At 44.6% G+C, this 19867-nt stretch overlaps 1 protein-coding gene across 1 annotated transcript in view; it reads right to left on the bottom strand.

Annotated features, from left to right (window-relative positions):
• ADAMTSL2 (ADAMTS like 2) overlaps positions 1-19141 on the bottom strand; it is a 111474-nt gene extending 92333 nt beyond the window's left edge. The window contains exons 1-2 of the mRNA XM_083375290.1: positions 19073-19141; positions 16422-16536 (exon numbers count right to left, since the gene is read on the bottom strand). Of these exons, the coding sequence (XP_083231416.1) occupies positions 16422-16535 (114 nt within the window). The 5' untranslated portion in view covers position 16536; positions 19073-19141. The remainder of the gene's footprint in view (positions 1-16421; positions 16537-19072) is intronic.
• Between the last annotated feature and the right edge of the window lie 726 nt (positions 19142-19867).

Raw genomic sequence — 19867 nt, 5'->3', positions numbered from 1 at the left:
GTTTGGACAGAGAGGGAGTTAGAAATGAAATATAAATGGATTCTGACATTCTGCCCTCCTTTAAAAAAAGAGAGGTCTATCTGTAGAGGAAACAAAATATAGATGTTAGCCCGGTTTGTTAGGATATTCTCTATGAAACCTCTTAAGCAACATGGGTGCTCTAATGTGATGTTTATTGACCCACTCATTTTCTGAGGAGGGCAGATGTTTCCAAGCTACTAAGTATTGAATTGCTCCACGGTGTTTCCTAGAATCTAGGATTTCTTTTATCTCGAAGTGTTGTTCTCCTTCTACCATGATAGGAGGTGGGGGGGGTTAGTCGTAGGGGTGACTGTTGTTCCCTCTTTAGTAAACTGCACTGAAAAATTGGGTGTATCTGCCTAAGAGTTTTGGGTAATTCTAATTCAACTGTTACTGGGTTTATGATTCTCTTAATTGGAAAAGGTCCAATATATTTTGGTCCGAGTTTTTTACAGGGTTGTAGTGATTTAAGGTATTTTGTGGATAAATATATCATCTCTCCTACCCTGAATGGTTTGGGACTGACTCTTTTTTTGTCTGCTTGTGTCTTGTATGCATGTCTAGCTTTGTCTAAAGTTTTCCTAACGATTGGCCAGATGTTTTGTAATTGTGCAATCCATTCCTTCAGTTCGGGAATGACCGGTTCATTTCGGGTTAGTTCTGGCATGGGGTTGAAACTTTGACCGGTAGCTACTTGAAAAGGAGTGTAACCTGTGCTGGAGTGGACTGCATTATTATATGCCACTTCTGCAAAAGGTCTGTCCAATTTGTTTGCTGGAAATTAATAAAGCATCTTTAAATATTGCTCAAGTGTTGAGTTTGAACGTTCAGCCGAACCTCCCGTCTGAGGATGATGACTAGATGACAGTCCTTGGGTGGTTCCTAAAAGGGACAGAAATTCCTTCCAAAATGCCGACGTAAATTACACCCCTCTATCAGATATGTTGCGATCCTATCTGGACCGGGATACAGTCACTCGTGACCTCGTGACCTCTCGTTTAGACTACTGCAATGCTCTCTACATGGGGCTGCCCTTGAGGACTACTCGGAGGCTTCAGCTGGTGCAGAATGCTGCCGCGCGAGTGGTGGTAGGGGTTTCCCGATACTCCCATGTAACACCTCTACTCCGCGAGCTGCATTGGCTTCCGGTTGCCCTCCGGGTGAGATTCAAGGTGCTGGTAATGACCTATAAAGCCCTAAATGGCATGGGTCCGGATTACCTACGGGAGCACCTGCTGCTGCCATCAACTTCCCTTCGTCCAGTGCGCTCCCACAGAAAGGGCCTCCTTAGGGTGCCGTCGGTCAAAGAGTGTCGACTGGCGACCCCCAGGGGGAGGGCATTCTCTGTGGGCGCGCCAGACCTTTGGAACCGTTTACCGGTTGAGCTCCGGATGGTTCCTGACCTTCGCTCCTTCCACCATGACCTAAAAACTTACTTATTTGAACAAGCCAGCCTGGTCTGATGGGTTTGGGGTATTTTAATATTAATTTTATTAATTTTTATTGTAATTGGGCTATTTATTTAATTCTTTCTTAACTTTTGTACATTGTATTTTTATTGTATTTATTGCCCTGTACACCGCCCTGAGTCCTTCGGGAGAAGGGCGGTATAGAAATTAAATTATTATTATTATTATTATTATTATTATTATTATTATTATTATTATTATTAAGGTAAAGGTAAAGGTTCCCCCGCACATGCGTGCTAGTCGTTTCCGACTCTAGGGGCCGGTGCTCATCTCCGTTTCATAGCCGAAGAGCCAGCGTTTGTCCGAGGACGTCTCCGTGGTCATGTGGCCGGCATGACTAGACGCCAAAGGCGCACGGAACGCTGTCACCTTCCCACCGTAGTGGTCCCTATTTTTCTACTTGCATTTTTACGTGCTTTCGAACTGCTAGGTGGGCAGAAGCTGGGACGAGTAACAGGCGCTCACTCTGTTACGCGGCACTCGGGATTCGACCCGCCAAACTGCCGACCTTTTGATCGACAAGCTCAGCGTCCTAACCCACTGAGCCACCGCGTCCCTAATTTCTTGAAGACCACCAGGTCTATTATTATTATTATTATTATTATTATTATTATTATTAGGCATTGTGGTGCCCCATGCAATATGTAAATATGCTGCACAAAACGTTTCACTAAGGCTTTTGCAGTGGGGATCTTTTGGCAAGGGATGAAGTGCACCTGTTTGGAAAACAAGTCTGTGATCGTCCAGACTACAGTGTTCCCATTGCTTTCTGGTAATTCCACTATAAAATCCATGGTTATTTCTTTCCATGGGGCTCAGGGGTTCGCCACCAGTTGTAACAGTCCTGGCGATTTCCCTTGCAGCCTCTTAGCCATCGTGCAAATTTGGCAGCTGTCCACATTTTTCTATGTCCTTTTTCATGGATGGCCACCAAAATTGCCTTTTAGTTAAATACAGGGTTTTTACAAACCCAAAATATCCTGATTTTGTATCATGGCACAACTACATGAAATTGATTCTCTGGGTGGCAGGTATGTATAACCTCTCACCCACAAAGGGTAGTCCATCTTTGATTGTGCACACATGTCTATTTTTCTGGAACCATTCATCAGTTTCCAAAGACTTTCGGAATTCTATTCCAGTTTGGCTATCCACCTGTGGCTTTATTTTAGCTTGGGTCCTGGTGGTGCCAGTTGTTGTTCGGGCATAAGTGATTTAGAGTCAGTGGCCCGTGTGCTGTTATATTGGGGCATGTGAGATAATGCATCCGCCAGGAAATTCTCCCCCCCCCCCAGTAAGTGAGAGTGAAACGGAATTGGTAAAAATGTTGGGACCAGAGGGCTTGCTTAGGAGTGAGTTTTCTGGGAGTGAGTTTTCTTTAGAGCTCCCAAATTTTTGTGGTCTGTCCAGACCTGGAAGGGGATTTTATTTCCTTCAAGGAAATGTTGCCATGTAAGTAATGACCACCGCACAGAGTACGCCTCCTTTTTCCACACGGCCCAATGTTGTTCTATCTCTATGAGTTTCCTGGACATATATGCACCATTTTCCTGTAATAATACGGCTCCCACCTCCACATCGCTAGCGTCTGCCTGTTTTACAAAAGGTTTATCGGGATCTGGGTGTCTCAGGACAGGTTTGGCAGAAAAAAGTCTCTTTAGCCTTTCAAATGCCACTTGACATTCCATTGTCCACTTCAGGGGCTGGCTGGGTTTCACTGGGGACCCCCCCCCCTTCATTTTCAACAAGAGTTCTTCTTTCCTAAGATGTGGATTGGGGTGAGTTCTGACACTGCCACAGAAAAGAGGGGTTTGACTTATTTTCCAAAGCTCCTGACAGTAGGACAAGAAGCGATGGGTGGAAGGTCTTGAAAGAGATCCAACCTGGAATTGAGAAATTCTCTGACAGTGAGAACAATTAATCAATGGAACAGCTGTGGGTGGTCCATCCCTGGTGGTCTTCAAGAAAAGTTTGTACACCCATTCTTCCATAATGTATAAGGTCTCCTGACATGGGCAGTGGGTTGGACTAGAAGACCTCCAAGGTGTCTTCCAGCTCCATGATTCTATAATTCTATCCCCAACAGGTATTTTTTCTTGAGGAAATCTGGTCTACTTTTCTTCTTGTCACTGATTTTTGCATGCTGCATGCTTCTCCAGATGTCTCCACGCTTTCTTCCAGGGGGAGGATATGAAATCTATTGCTCAGCTCCAATGGGGCTGGACTAGACTGGGCTGGAATCAGGGTCATTGTTCTTGGATTTTCTTTGGGGGGGGGTGAGTGACTTGTTGCCATTGGTCTACTTCTAAAGGTTCCTTTTATCTTGTAGCTGTTTGTTCCTTACTGTGTCCAGTTTCGTTTGTCTTCTTCCTTTAATTGGCATTTCCCATTTTGTTGTTTGAGTCTTGGAGTAGTTAGACTTGCCTCCAGGCTATTAACTTTTTCCTCAAATAATTCATTCAGTTTACACTTACTACAGATATAAATTGGGTTACGAATGAAGGCGAATGTATGTGTCCCAGGATAATGTTGCAGGATCCAATCTGGCTCTGTCACTGGGACTAGAGGTTTAATATTCCAAGCTAATTTGAGTCTTCTATGGGCATGAATATATACGTAGCACAAATAAGATTTATTTATTTAAGGCCGACTTCCGGCAGCGCTGCCGCTTCGAATGGCGGCGTTCTGAAGCCGCCCGATCCTGGGAAGCGTCAAAATGCCCGGAGGTAGCAAAACCAGCTGTTCCGCGGCACTGGAGCTTCTTCTTCGGGAGAAGAGGGAGAGGCGAGCCTGCCTGGATAGAGGTAGAGCCCCCATACGATCCTCCCAAGTAGTTTGGGGGATAAAAGGGTGAGCTCCCTCGGAGCCCAGGCTTTCTCCGCTCCCAGGACGTCTTCGCTCCAAAAGGAGTGGAACAAGATGCGACAACTGCACCTGCTGCTTAGAGGGGACTGTGAGTATTTTGAAAAGCAGGCAGAGCAAAGCAGGAAGATCTGGATTTTTAAATTGGATCTTAACTTTAACTCAGTTTCATTATCTTCTTCAAGCTTCAAGTGTGAAAATGGCGCTGGAGTGTTTCTCTCCTGTGTGAAGTGACTGTGTTTGAAAAGTGTTATATTTTGCTACAAAGCAAGAGATACAATTCACAATTGACTCTATTCAGTATTGGATTTTGTGTATTTGATTTTGTGTATTTGAAAGCCTGTTCCCTATTCTTCTTATTGAAAGTTAAGAACTCTGGGAGAATTGTTACTTTTTTTTTCCTTTTCTTCCTGAACTTTGATTCTGCTGGGTGACAGAGATAATTGAAACTTAAGAGATGGCTGCGAAACATGGGGGAGGGCCCCCGCTTTCTAAGAACGCTATCTCCTCACCTATGCCACAAACTGCAGGGCAGACTTCTATGAAACCTACAGTACAACCACCCTCTCCCCCACCTCCTGCATTTACACTGACAGACATCCAGCAAGTTGTGATGCAGTCAACGCAAGTTCTGCAACAAGAAATAAAGAATCAAAACAACCAGATGAGGGAAGATATAGTGCTTGCACTCCAGGGCTTAGCTGCACATATAGAACGCCTGGATGCTCGGGTGGATTCAGTTATGGAGTATGTGGAGAACTTGGAAAATAAAATTACTGATGCTGAGCAGAAGGTTGATAGAGCAGAGGCCAAGATTGACAGAACAGGGGATGAGGTCACTATATTAGAGTATAAGAGCATGGAGTTTGCTTTGCGTATTAGAGGCCTCAAAGAGAATCCTAAAGAAAATCTGGAATGCACAAGCAGTGGCTCCTGTTTTGAAATGGGAACCTGAAGAATTACTTAAGGAAATGGATAAGATATTTAGAGTTAACTCCTGGATTGCTAGGCAAAAAAGTCTACCTAGAGATGTAGTGATCTATTTTTCCAGGAGATCAACTAGAAATTCTATTATCCAGGCCTTTTATCGGGAAAAATTCCAGATTGCAGGCCAAGATATCTTAAAGGAGATCTTAAAGGGAGATACCTTCAAAAATTCTTGGAAAGAGGAAAGACTTTGCCTTTTTGTCTGATGAGCTTAAGAAGCGACAAATCCAGTTCAGATGGGAAATTCCTATTGGAATTGTGGTAAATTATGCAGGGACCAGATACAGACTGGATACAATCTTAAAAGCAAAAGATTTCTACACTAAGGTCCTGAAAGCAGGTTTACCACCATCTCCCCGAATTAAGAGAAGCTAGACAAGATGATAAACAATTGAGTGAAGGGGCAATGTTACTGCCCCCTGAGGAGATCCAGAAACCGGAGGCCATAGAGCAGAATTTGATATTAAAGGAAGACCCAAAAAAACAGAGGATGACAAGAGCTGCACATAAGCGTATGGAAAAGGAACAAAAACAGAAGTCTGCAACTGGTTCAGCTACGCAAGATGCGACTGTTTTAGAGCCCGTGGGAGGAGCACATCCAAAGAGAGCAACAGCTGATCTTCAGGCCATGTTCCAAAGGCTCATGGTCACCAGAGATGGTGAAGTTCCTGACATGGAATGTTAACGGGCTAAATTCACCACAGAAAAGAAAGAAAGTATTTTTTTATTTGAAACAACATAAAAATGACGTTGTTTGTTTACAAGAGACACATATTGCATTAAGAGATCAAAAATATTTGACTAATTCCCGATTGGGAACATATTTTGCATCTTCTGCTCCGGACAAGAAGGCTGGAGTGGTTATTTACTTAAGAAAAGACTTTTCGGCAAGATTGATTGAATCAGATAAGCAAGGGAGATATGTTAGTATTGAATTAACATTACAAGGAAAGAAAGTTCTTCTTATTGGATTATATGCTCCAAATCAACAACAGCAAAAAAAATTTAAATTCTTACACCAAAGGCTAATTGAACTGGATTACAAATCTGTTATTATGATGGGGGATTGGAATGGGGTCTTGGTGCCATCTGAAGAAGGGGTCTTCTAAAACCCTTTGTAACTCAAAATTGCCTAAAGCCTTTTTTGATTTGAAGGAAGATCTGGAATTAAGAGATGTATGGCGGGAAAGGAATATGAGAGACAGGGATTTTACCTTTTTTTCGGATAGACACAAATCTTTTTCCAGGATTGACTTCATTTTGATTACTACTGACCTTTCCTCCTCGGTTAAGAATGTTAAGATTTTCCCTAGGACAATGTCTGACCATAGTCCTGTTTGGCTGGAGCTCTTTACTGAAGACACTAGTAGGAGATCCTGGAGGCTGAATGAGAACTTATTTACAAATGACTTGTTCTTGCAGAAATGTAGAGAACATATGAAAGAATTTTTTGTCACGAATATGCATAAAAGTACTTAGATGGAAATGGTTTGGGATGCTAGTAAGGCCTATATGAGAGGGGTTTTGATTTATATGAATAATGCTTATAGGCGTAAGCAAGTGCAAAAACGTTTAGATATCGAGGAAGAGATTAAAACTAAAGAGAAAAACTTTATTTTGAATCCATTGGATAATAATTTAAAGATCTCAATACATTTATTGAAAGAACAATTTAATTTGCTATTGGCTGATCAAGTAGCAACTAATTTGCGTTATGCCAAACACAATACTTTCTGTAACGCTAACAAGCCTGGTAGATGGCTGGCTTATCAATTAAGGAAGAAACAGAAATTACGTACTATAGACAAAATAGAATATAAAGGAAAAGAAGTCTACCAACAAAATTTGATTAAGAGGAGTTTCCTAGATTTTTACTCGAAATTATATTCTAAAGAGAATATACAAGCTCTAGATATAGATAAGTATCTACAGGGAGCTCATTTTCCAAGACTTTCACAAGAACAACAACTTGAGATGAATTGCCCAATTACACCAGAAGAAATTTCTTTAGCTATTAAACAGTTGAAATTGGGCAAAACTCCAGGAACAGATGGATTAACAGCAATTTATTATAAAAAGTTGCTGCCTGAAATGATTGAACCCTTAAAGATTTTGTTTAATGAAATTCAGACTGGAGGCGCAGTTCCTCCATCATGGAGGACAGCTTTTGTATCGTTGATCCCAAAGGAGGATCAAGATCTTACCCAACCTAAAAATTATAGACCTATATCGCTCTTAAATACAGATTATAAGATCTTTGCTAAAGTATTGGCTAATAGATTAATGCAAGTTTTGAAACAAATGATTCATAGTGACCAATCGGGATTTATATCTGGGAGGTATATGAAAAATAATGTAAGACAAATTGTTAACTTGCTTGAATATTTGGATAAGAACAACCAAGTCTCTGCAGCACTGATATTTTTGGATGCAGAGAAAGCCTTTGACCAATTGAATTGGCAGTTTTTATTAAGAGTTGTTGAGGAGATGAATTTTGGAGAAGGTTTTCTACATGCTATTAAAGCTATATATCAACAACAAACTGCACAAATTATAGTTAATGGGGGATTAACAGAGACTTTTAGAATTGAAAAAGATACAAGGCAGGGCTGCCCCCTATCACCATTATTGTTTGTTTTAACATTAGAGATTTTACTAATTAAAATTCGAGAGTCCTCTTTGATAAAGGGAATTAAAATAAAACAGAATGATTATAGACTGAGAGCTTTTGCTGATGACTTGGTTGTGACAGTATCCCAACCGCTACAGTCGGTTGTAGACTTGATGGAAATTATAACTCAGTATGGTAAGGTTTCTGGGTTTAAGGTGAACAGTAATAAAACTAAGATATTATCCAAGAATTTATCTACGAGTGAAAGGGATATGTTATCTAACTTAACAGGTTTTGAAATAGTGAAGAAGGTTAAATATCTAGGAGTGCATATTGCAGCCTCAAATGTAAAATTGTATAAGAATAATTATGAAACACTATGGTTGAAGGTACAAAGGGACTTAAATAATTGGAAAAAATTACAATTATCACTACTGGGAAGAATTGCAGTTGTTAAAATGAATGTTCTACCAAAGTTCCTCTTTCTGTTTCAGATGATACCTATACTGAAAAAGGATGCCAACCTTGATCAATGGCAGAAGGGTATTAACAAATTTATCTGGGCGGGGAAAAAACCAAGAGTTAAATTCAAGATTTTACAGGATGCCAGGGAAAGAGGGGGACTTAAGGCGCCGAATTTGAAATTGTACTATGATGCGGCTGCTTTGACCTGGGTTAGTGATTGGCTTAATTTAACTAACAAGAGAATACTTCATCTTGAGGGATGGGATTTGGTATATGGATGGCATGCATTATGATAAGAAGGTAGACAGGGCTTTCAAATCCCATATTCTTAGAAGTGCTTTACTGCGTGTCTGGAAAAATAAGTTAAATTATAAAATAAGTTAAATTATAAAATACCGATTTGGGGAATTCCTGGACACGCGATAGAGGGTGTATCTATGGGAGTGAGTATGGATATGGTTTCTTATAAGGAACTACTCAAATTGCAAGGGAATGATTGGCAACTTAAATCAGCAGAGGAGTTAAGACAAGAAAACATAAATTACTCTTGGTTTCAATATACCCAATTGAAAGCTAGGTGGAAGTCAGATCAAAAGGTTGGTATCACAATTACCCCCTTCATGGATTACTGCCTTGTCGTGGCGAAGGGGCTTGCGTAATTCAATGAAGCTATGAGCTATGCCATGCAGGGCCACCCAAGACGGAAAGGTCATAGCAGAGAGTTCTGACAAAACGTGATCCACTGGAGAAGGAAATGGCAAACCACTCCAGTATATTTGCCATGAAAACCCTATGGACAGTACCAAAAGGCAAAACGATATGACGCTGGAAGATGAGCCCCTCAGGTCGGAAGGCATCCAATATGCTACTGGGGAAGAGCAGAGGGCTAGTACTAGTAGTGCCAGAAAGAATGAAGCGACTGGGCCAAAGCCGAAAGGACGCTCAGCTGTGGATATGTCTGGTGGTGAAAGGAAAGTCCGATGCTGTAAAGATTTTTTCTCCATAGGAACCTGGAATGTAAGATCCATGAATCAAGGAAAGCTGGACGTGGTCAAACAAGAGATGACAAGACTGAACATCGACATCTTAGGTATCAGCGAACTAAAATGGACAGGAATGGGTGAATTTAATTCAGATGACCATCAGGTATACTACTGCGGGCAAGAATCCCTCAGAAGAAATGGAGTAGCCTTCATAGTCAATAAAAAAATAGGAAAAGCAATACTGGGATACAATCCTCAAAATGACAGAATGATCTCAGTTCGAATCCAAGGCAAACCATTCAATATCACAGTAGTCCAAGTCTATGCCCCAACCACCGGTGCTGAAGAGGATGAAATTGACCGGTTCTATGAAGCCCTACAGCACCTTATAGAACTAACACCCAAAAATGATGTCCTTATCGTCATGGGGGATTGGAATGCTAAAGTAGGAAGCCAAAAGATAACTGGAATAACAGGCAAATTTGGCCTAGGAGTACAAAATGAAGCAGGGCACAGGCTGATAGAATTTTGTCAAGAGAATACGATGGTCATAGCAAACACTCTTTTCCAACAACCCAAGAGACAGCTTTACACATGGACATCACCAGACGGTCAACACAGAAATCAGATTGACTATATGCTCTGCAGCCAAAGATGGAGAAGCTCTATACAGTCAGTAAAAACAAGACCAGGAGCTGACTGTGGCTCAGACCATGAGCTTCTTGTTGCAAAGTTTAGGCTTAAATTAAAGAAAGTAGGGAAAAGTGCTAGGCCAGTCAGGTATGAATTAAATCATATCCCTGTTCAATATACAGTAGAGGTGACAAATAGATTTAAGGAATTAGATCTGATAGACAGAGTGCCTGAAGAACTATGGACAGAGGTTCACAACATTGTACAACAGGTAGCAACCAAAACCATCCCAAAGAAAAAGAAATGCAAGAAAGCAAAATGGCTGTCTGAGGAAGCTTTGCAAATAGCTGAGGAAAGGAAAGAAGCGAAAGGCAAGGGAGAAAAAGAAAGATATGCCCAATTAAATGCAGAATTCCAAAGAATAGCTAGAAGAGATAAGAATGCCTTCTTAAATGAACAGTGCAAAGAAATAGAAGAAAACAATAGAATAGGGAGGACCAGAGATCTTTTCAAGAAAATTGGAGAGATGAAAGGAACGTTTCATGCAAAAATGGGCATGATAAAGGACCAAAATGGCAGGGACCTAATAGAGGCAGAAGAGATTAAGAAGAGGTGGCAAAATTACACAGAAGAACTATACAGGAATGAGCTTAACATCCCTGACAATCACAATGAGGTGGTCACTGACCTCGAGCCAGACATCTTAGAATGTGAAGTGAAGTGGGCCTTAGAAAAGCTGAGCAACAACAAAGCTAGTGGAGGTGACAGTATTCCAGCTGAGCTATTCAAAATCTTAAAAGACGATGCAGTAAAAGTGCTACACTCAATTTGCCAGCAAATTTGGAAAACTCAACAGTGGCCACAGGATTGGAAAAGATCAGTTTACATTCCAATTCCAAAGAAAGGCAGTGCCAAAGAATGTTCAAACTATCGCACCATTGCACTCATTTCTCATGCTAGTAAAGTTATGCTTAAAATTCTACAAGCTAGACTCCAGCAGTATGTGGATCGAGAACTACCAGAAGTACAGGCAGGATTTCGAAGAGGCAGAGGAACTAGAGATCAAATTGCTAACATACGCTGGATCATGGAGAAAGCTAGAGAGTTCCAGAAAAACATCTACTTCTGCTTCATTGACTATGCTAAAGCCTTTGATTGTGTGGATCATAACAAACTGTGGCAAGTCCTTAAAGAGATGGGCATACCAGACCATCTTATTTGTCTCTTGAGAAACCTATATGCGGGCCAAGAAGCAACAGTGAGAACTGGACACGGAACCACTGATTGGTTCAAAATTGGGAAAGGAGTCCGGCAAGGCTGTATACTGTCGCCTTGCCTATTTAATTTATATGCAGAGCACATCATGAGAAAGGCAGGGCTAGATGAATCAAAAGTTGGAATTAAGATTGCCGGAAGAAACATCAACAACCTAAGATATGCAGATGACACCACTCTAATGGCAGAAAGTGAAGAGGAACTAAAGAGCCCCTTGTTGCGAGTGAAGAAGGAGAGTGCAAAACTTGGGTTGAAACTAAACATTAAGAAAACCAAGATCATGGCATCTGGCCCTCTCAATTCCTGGCAAATAGATGGGGAAGAAATGGAGGTAGTGACAGATTTTATTTTCCTGGGCTCCAAGATCACTGCAGATGGGGACTGTAGCCAAGAAATTAAAAGACGCTTGCTCCTGGGGAGGAAAGCCACGGCAAATCTAGACAGCACACTAAAAAGCAGAGACATCAGCCTGTCAACAAAAGTGCGTATAGTCAAGTCTTCCCAGTTGCAATGTATGGCAGTGAAAGCTGGACCATAAGAAAGGCTGAACGCCAAAGAATTGAAGCCTTTGAACTCTGGTGCTGGAGAAGACTCCTGCGAGTCCCTTGGACTGCAAGGCGATCAAACCGGTCAGTCCTAGAGGAGATCAACCCTGACTGCTCTTTAGAAGGCCAGATCCTGAAGCTAAAACTCAAATACTTTGGCCATCTAATGAGAAGGAAGGACTCACTGGAGAAGAGCCTAATGCTGGGAAAGATTGAGGGCAATAGAAGAAGGGGACGACAGAGAATGAGGTGGCTGGATGGAGTCACTGAAGCAGTGGGTGTGAGCTTCAATGGACTCCGGAGGATGGTGGAGGACAGGAAGGCCTGGAGGAACGTTGTCCATAGGGTCGCGATGGGTCGGACACGACTTCGCAACTAACAACAAATCACAATTACAGATCAAAATTTAGTAAAGCAAATTAGAGATCCAAAATGTGCACATATAAAGAGGATATATAATGCTTTAATTGAATTGGATTCGGAAACGGAATTGGTTAAAGATTGCATGATAAAGTGGGCACAAAATATTCAGGAACCAATCTCGTTGGACACCTGGGAGATAATTTGGGTCAGAAATGTTAAATTTACCCAGGCTCAAAATTTAAGAGAAAATTTTTACAAAATGTTTTATAGATGGCATCTGGATCCCAAGAAGTTGTCCAACATGTATCCTAATCTGCAGTCTAAGTGTTGGAGATGTGGTAGCTTAGAAGCTACCTATTTCCACATGTGGTGGACTTGTAGAAACATAAAAGCCTTCTGGATTAAAATTTGGTGGAACATTCAAAAGATTTTTAAGAGGAAGATAAAGTTTTCCCCGCAATTGTTCTTACTGGGTATTGTTGTAAATTGTGATGTCAAAGAGACTAATCTTATGTTGAATATGATAACAGCAGCACGGTTACTGGTGGGACAATATTGGAAGAAGGACAATCTGCCCACGGTAGAAGAATGGGTGTTTAAAGTTTCTAATCTTGCAGAAATGTCCAAGATTTCTGCTTATTTAAAGGATCACTCACAGGAGAGATATATTTCAGTTTGGAGGAGATGGATAAATTATATTGAAAACAAATATGGGACCAAAAAGTTCCATTTAGCTTATGAGTAGAATTTAGTGGGATATTGTTATTGTTAGTAGTTATGCTAAGAGAGAGTTAAAGCGCAGTACGAATTTGGTTGATTGTATATTGTGTAAATTTTTATTTAGAATATGATTGTTGTAACTATAATAATGTATTTAGCTCTGGGAAGTGGGGGGGGAAGTGGGGGGGTTGGGGTGGGAGGGATTTGGGGATATATTGTAAAATATTGTAAAACTCTTTAATAATAATAAAAAAGATTTATTTATTTTTTATTAATTCGGTTTATGTACCGCCCTACTCCCAAAGGACTCAGGGCGGTTTACAAGGCAAAATTTAAAAACAATACAATATAAAATTAAAATTAAATTAAATTAAGTCTAGCCCCAAAAAATTAAAATCACAATTTAAAAACATTAAAACCCCTCAGTCCAGGTTTTTAGGTCCCAGCAAAATGAACGAAGGTCGGGGGCAGTCCGGAGTTCCGTTGGCAGTTGATTCCATAGGGCAGGCACGCCCACAGAGAACGCCCTCCCCCTGGGGATCGCCCATCGGCAATCCTTGACCGGCGGTACCCTGAGGAGGCCCTCCCTGTGGGAGCGCACAGGACGATGGGAAATTGACGCTGGCAGCAGTTGCTCCCTCAGATAATCCGGGCCCATGCCATTTAGGGCTTTATAGGTCATCACCAGCACCTTGAATCTCACCCGGAGGGCAACTGGAAGCCAATGCAGCTCATGGAGGTGTTACATGGGAGTATCGGGAGACTCCCATCACAACTTGCGCGGCTGCATTCTGCACCAGCTGAAGCCTCCGAGTGGTCCTCAGGGGCAGCCCCATGTAGAGAGCATTGCAGTAGTCTAGCCGGGAGGTCACGAGCACATGGGTGACTGTCCGTAGGGCATCCCGGTCCAGATAGGGCCATAACTGGCACACCAGGCGAATCTGGGCAAAAGCCCCCCTGGCCACGGCTCCTATATGATCTTCCAAACTGAGCCGTGAATCCAGGAGGACGCCCAAGTTGCGGGCCCTAACACCTCACCCCCCATAGTTAACAATGGAAAAGATTGGTTAGTCTGAGATGCTGGTATGCATAGCCACTCAGTCTTGGCAGGATTGAGACGAAGCCTGTTTCTCCCCATCCAAACCCAGACCGCCTCCAGGCAACGGGACATCACGTCGAGTGCATCACTGGGTTGGTTCGGGGTGGAAAGAAAAAGCTGGGTATCATCACCAAAACCACGAATGAGCTCACCCAAAGGCTTCATATAGATGTTGAACAAGAGGGGAGAGAGGACTGACACCTGAGGAACTCCACAAACGAGAGGCCTCGGGGTGGACCTCTGCCCTCCTGTCAACACTGACTACGAGCGGCCCAGGAGGTAGGAGGAGAACCACTGTAAAACAGTGCCCCCCACTCCCAACCCCCTGAGACGCTGCAGTAGGATACCATGGTCAATGGTATCAAAAGCCGCTGAGAGGTCTAATAGGACTAGGACAGAGGAACAACCCCTGTCCCGAGCCCGGCAGAGATCATTCACCAGAGCAACCAATGCCGTCTCTGTGCTGTACCCGGGCCTGAAACCCGATTGGTACGGGTCCAGATAATCAGTTTCCTCCAGGAACAGAGGGAGCTGAAGTGCCACTACGCTCTCAACCACCTTTGCAAGAAAGCAAAGGTTGGAGACCGGACGATAGTTGTTCAAAATAGCCGTGTCCAGGGCAGGCTTCTTGAGGAGGGGCCTCACCACCGCCTCCTTCAAGGCGGCAGGGAAGGTACCCTCCCTCAAAGAAGCAGTTATTACTGCCTGGAACCAGCCTTGTGTCTCCTCCTGGGCTGCATATACCAGGCAGGAGGGGCACGGGTCCAATAAACACGTGGTGGAACTCAGTCTCCTCATGATCCTGTCCACCTCATCTGGGGTCACAGGATCGAATTCACTCTAGGTAACATTCTCTAGACAGCTCGATTCCTCTCCGTCAGTCTCTGTCCAGTCAGAATCCAAACCGGCTCGAAACTGAGCGATTTTGTCCGTCAGATGATAGCTAAACTCCTCGGCTCACCCCCTGCAAGGGCTCCTCCCTCACCTCCTGATTAAGGAGGGAGTGAGTCACCCTAAACAGGGCAGCTGGGCGATTATTTGCGGACGCGATGAGGGCAGCGAAGTAATTAGATGCCAGGAGGAAGGAGAAAAAAAACAGAATTTGCTACTTTTGGAACAGCATCAACTGTTCAGATAATTTGATTGGGGTCAGGAATAGCCAATCAAATTGGAGTGCAATGGGAAATGAGCTACTTTTTAACTTTTTAAATGCACAGCTGTTTAATCCTCTGAATGGCATTTTACCCCTACATTTAGTAGCATTGTTGGGAAGAGACATAACATTTTTTACCTGGGATTTCACCAATTCCTTCTAATTTAAGGTTTGAATCATAAACAATGCACTAAACTATCAAGATAGAAATCTGAATGGGGCTATGCCAAAGACTCTCAGGTTTAAACCTCTTGAGAGAAAAGTATAAATATTATTGAAAAACATTAATTTTTCTCACCCTGTTCCCACCGCAGGCCCTTTTGGGCCCTATCCTTGGCCAAGAACTGAATCCTCTTGCTCCTCTGCTCAGCTTAGGAATCTGAATTCAAGCACCCGGATAGAGGGTGCTTTCCACAGGAAAAACACACAGAGACACACAGAAAGTAATTAGTTCAACTGCTAAGGTTTTTTCCCTATCCCATGGAATCTGCCTTCCTGCCACTGACTTTCATTCTGATGTGATCCGCCTTCAAGGGATTTGTTCTCCCTAAGGTTGGTCTCCTTAGTCTTTTCCCCTACACTTTAATTTGTGTCAAAGCTGAGTGTTATGTACTGGGCTTTTGCAATATCACCACGTGCGTTGCTGGAGAACTAACGGTTCTCCAGCAACTCAGACAGGATGTCTCCGGTCCTGCAATTGGTCAACTTTGGGCGGCAAACATGGGTTCAATCCGATTGGTTGCTACCAGAGGGTCTGGCTATATACTGAGGCAGGGTGACTCCAAATCCTCAGTACAGTTTCTGCTTAAATAAAGAATGAGTTCTCTGTACTCGACTGCGTGTCTTCGTTCCTGCTCATCAGAGCCCACGACATAATACTGAGTAAATGTCCTTCTCGCTGCAATGGCCAGGAATTTTGTTCTTTTCTCTTCCCAGATACGATTGAAAGTGTGAAACAGTTCTCCCCACAGCAGTGGGGCTTTTCCCCTGATCTGTCACAGGTTCCAGGCCCATTACTGGAAAGCTAAAAATGCGAGAGCAATTTACAGACAAGGGCTGAGTGTGCAATACTTTCCAACTGTTCAGACTCTGGGACAACTGAGAATGCAACAAAGTTCACTCATTGAAAATTAACAAATAATTTTTCCCCAAGAAATGTAGAACAAAAAAGGAATGAGGAAGAAGAGAACATGCATGAAAAGAGGAAATGAAATCACTGAGAAGAAAACATTCACCTGTGAGAATGCCAGAGCAGCGTTCACCACAAACAGCGCAAGCACGAGAGTTCTCTCGAGGTGGGAACAGCCACGAGGAACTTGGTGGTCCCAGTTGTATTTTACTCTCCTCATCCTAATAAAGCAAGAAGCAAAACCTGATCACTAAAGTATGACTGCAAATATCACTTCAATCTGGAGGCTTTGAAGCCTGAGAGGGATCCTTCTCAACATGTTTATTGGAAATATTGAGCTTAGAAGCAGAGTGATTCTTTCCAGCCCAACATGAGCCACTGGCAGGGGTAGTTAATTTAGCCAAATATTCAAAATACCCCTGCAATAAAGAGCCTCCAGGTATTTGGCGATAAATATCTGACATTCAAGCAATAATCTAGCACACAGTTGATGAATAACAGGGAAACGATTTCTAGGTAAGCTGAAGTGCAGGAACCCCAGTTTTCCTGCTATGAGGAACCTGGAATGCTGACCCCCCCTCCCCCCCACACACTGTCCAATTTCAGTTGACCGAACAGCATTTGGAGTGGTCAAAGGTTCAGGGCGACTCTTCTTCCTCTTCCTTCTGCTGCTAGGCAAGACTGAATAAGGTTTCACTGCAGTGCTACTAATTTTTATTGGTTATTCTAACTCATTTTTCATGTCTGATTATAATTTTATGTTAGTGTTATTAGTCATCCCAAAGACGATTTGTAACAGGAAATGGGACAGAAATGTAATACATAAAAATATGGTGAGCTATATCTTAACATGGCCCCTCCCCTGGGCAATACCCTCTCCCCTTGGGATCCGCAGGCCCTCCCCACCATGCAATGAGCAAAGCTATGTGAAGGATTTCGAAGAGGCATTCTGCAAAGCGCCCTTCCTTAGTGCTTTCTGAACAGTTCACGGCGGTTCCTCTGAAGGCTTTGGCCAGTGGCTTTCCTAGGTGCACAAGCAGCTCTGCTCACAGCGGTTGAGACAACCAGGGAAAGTCAAGATGCTTCTGGAGCATTTCTTTTCAATGCTCCATGCAGCCCTAGCAGTCAATGTAAATAGAGTAAAATAATATTTTCAACCAAGATTAAAACATACATTTTTTGTGTGTTGCTGATGGACCTCTGATTCTGCCCTTCCACTCCACCCTGGAGCATTTAATGGGATGCTCTTCTGGACAATGAAAACTGTACTGGCTGACCAGTGGAAATAGCACTGGCTTGGCAACAGCTTACTCCCCATTTGTTAAATACTTTAACAAGCCTAGTTCCCAAATGTTTTCCAGAGACACTAAAATTGAATCAGTAGTGCTGAACATTATCTACTTACTTTTGTAAAAATATACTCTTTAAAAAGAGCACACACATCTCCTCTGTTCTGTGGCCCAAAATCAAGGATTTACTGACAGCCTCTTAAAAAAGGTTGGGTGCCTCCTCCTCGCCCTCCACCCCACCCCACCGCTTCTGGCTGCCAAGAGACTGAACTTCCTAGAGCTCTGCTCATCTATGGCTGTTGCCATCAGCGGCAAAGACTCTGCACATTCCAAATTGCACACAGTGCACAGATGTGGTCTGAACTGGCTGCCATCGAAGAACCTGGGGTGATCCGACCTAGACCAGCCTCCGCCATGGCCAGCCCTGGGAGGAGATTTCCCTGCGTCTGTCCTGGAGGAGCTTTTGAGCCAGAGGAAAGCAACACCCCTCGGCCTTTCTTCTCCCAGGAGGCCTACCCGGTGGCTGATCCCAGTGGAGCTTTGCTCATTTAAAGGAGCAGCCACTGAGGGCTGCTGCGGCTCCTCTACTGAAGGGGCTCAAAGAATGTTCTGAAACTGCCAATTCAAGGGCATCCTCAGAAAAGCCATCCCCCCTCCCACAAATGCTTTGAAGGAATGAACTGGCAAACTAAAGGTTTTGGAAATTAGCAGCCGCACATGCAACTCTCAGCTTTTATTCCATTTTGTGTAGACCTCACACTGATGCTGGTTTTTAGGGGAGAATATAAAATTCTAAGTAGTGCACCGCAGAACATTATTTAGTTATACCTTATAGTTAAATCCTGATCTCATATCTTTAAAAATGGCCATTTAAGTTGAGACCTGAATGCTTTTACTTGGTGAAAAAGGGATGCCCAAGTGGAGTGTAACCCGTTTGTGCACTTATCACTGCATGAGCTCCAACTCAACCACGCAGCGTGAGACTGCGTAGAACTGGGAGTCGTGGGTTCGAGTCCTGCTCCCACCGCATAGCTGAGCTCTTAGACAACCTGCCCCACAGAGGCGCTGTTGGGGGGAGATTTGCCGTGACTGTTGCCTTGATTATGAGAAGCAAAGGTGAGCTGTGTACCCCTCAACTGCCAGGCGCTTTGGTGCCCTCGAGGCGGAGAGCCCCTTCCTCAGCCTAAGCAGCAGACCGCCGGGGAATGGCGGAGGGGGGCAGGTAGCCCCCCGCCGGAGCGTCCCGCGGGCTAGGGAGGCGCTGACCCGCCGCTCGGCCGGAGCCCGCGGGTTACGTAACCGCCGCCCCCTCCGCCTCGGAGACCCCTGCGCCGGCCAGGCGGCGGCCAGCCAGCCAGCGGGAAGGGGCCCTTTCGACGCCCACTTGGAGCCCCCTTTCACTCCGACCGCCCCCCTCCGTTTCCCTTTGGAAGTTGGACGCGGTCAGACGGCGGCCGAGTGAACCTACCTCGGCGGTGGGGGGGGGGAACGTCCTGCCAGCTGCCGCAGCGATGCTCAACGCCGGGCTCTTCCGCGGCTCCCCGTCTGTCTGCGGAGGCCGGGAGCGGCGGCGGGGGGGGGGGAGGAGGAGACGCAGACGCCTCTTCCCCTCGCTCCCCCCGCGCCTCTCCTCCAACTTCAAAGAGAGCCGCGTCCCACGAGGAGGAGGGAGTTTGCGCCGCCGCCGCCAGGCTGCTAGACGGGAGGGGCTGCCGCCCCCGTTTCCTCCAGCGCTGCCTCCCCCGCCCCGCCAGCCGCGTTCCCGGCCAGGTCGATGGAGGAAATGTCCGAGTGGGGCCCGAGCAAGGCGGGGGAGAGAGGAAAACCGCTGCCGCTCCGCCGGCACCTGCAATGGACCATCCGAGGACGAACCCGGTGCTACCCAGCCCCGTCCGGGGATCAAGCACTAACGCCCCTCCTTCGCCAGAGGTTTCGGAGCCCCCGAGCTGCCCACAGCGCCGGGCCCCAGGACAAGAGGGCCGGCATGGAGGAGGGGGGATGTTCCCACTTCCCCCAGGATTCCCAGTTGCGGAGCCAGCGCCTGCTGAGGTGGGAGGAGGGGAAGATGCTGGGCCTGAGGATGAGGGTTGGTTACAGTTACAGTTACCCTTCTGGATGGGACCTCCAGGGACAGTTTCTCAAGCTGTGCCACCTGCAAGGGACAGAACTGTGTCGAAGCAGCCCTGCCTGGGCCCGAGGAGGTGATATGAAACCTCTCACTCCTGTGCGGTGGAATCATAAGAAGTAGAATTACCTGAGGAAG

This window comes from Vipera ursinii, assembly GCF_947247035.1.
Source record: "Vipera ursinii genome assembly, chromosome: 16".
Taxonomy (NCBI): domain Eukaryota; kingdom Metazoa; phylum Chordata; class Lepidosauria; order Squamata; family Viperidae; genus Vipera; species Vipera ursinii.
This window is presented reverse-complemented; position numbering and strand designations above follow the sequence as displayed.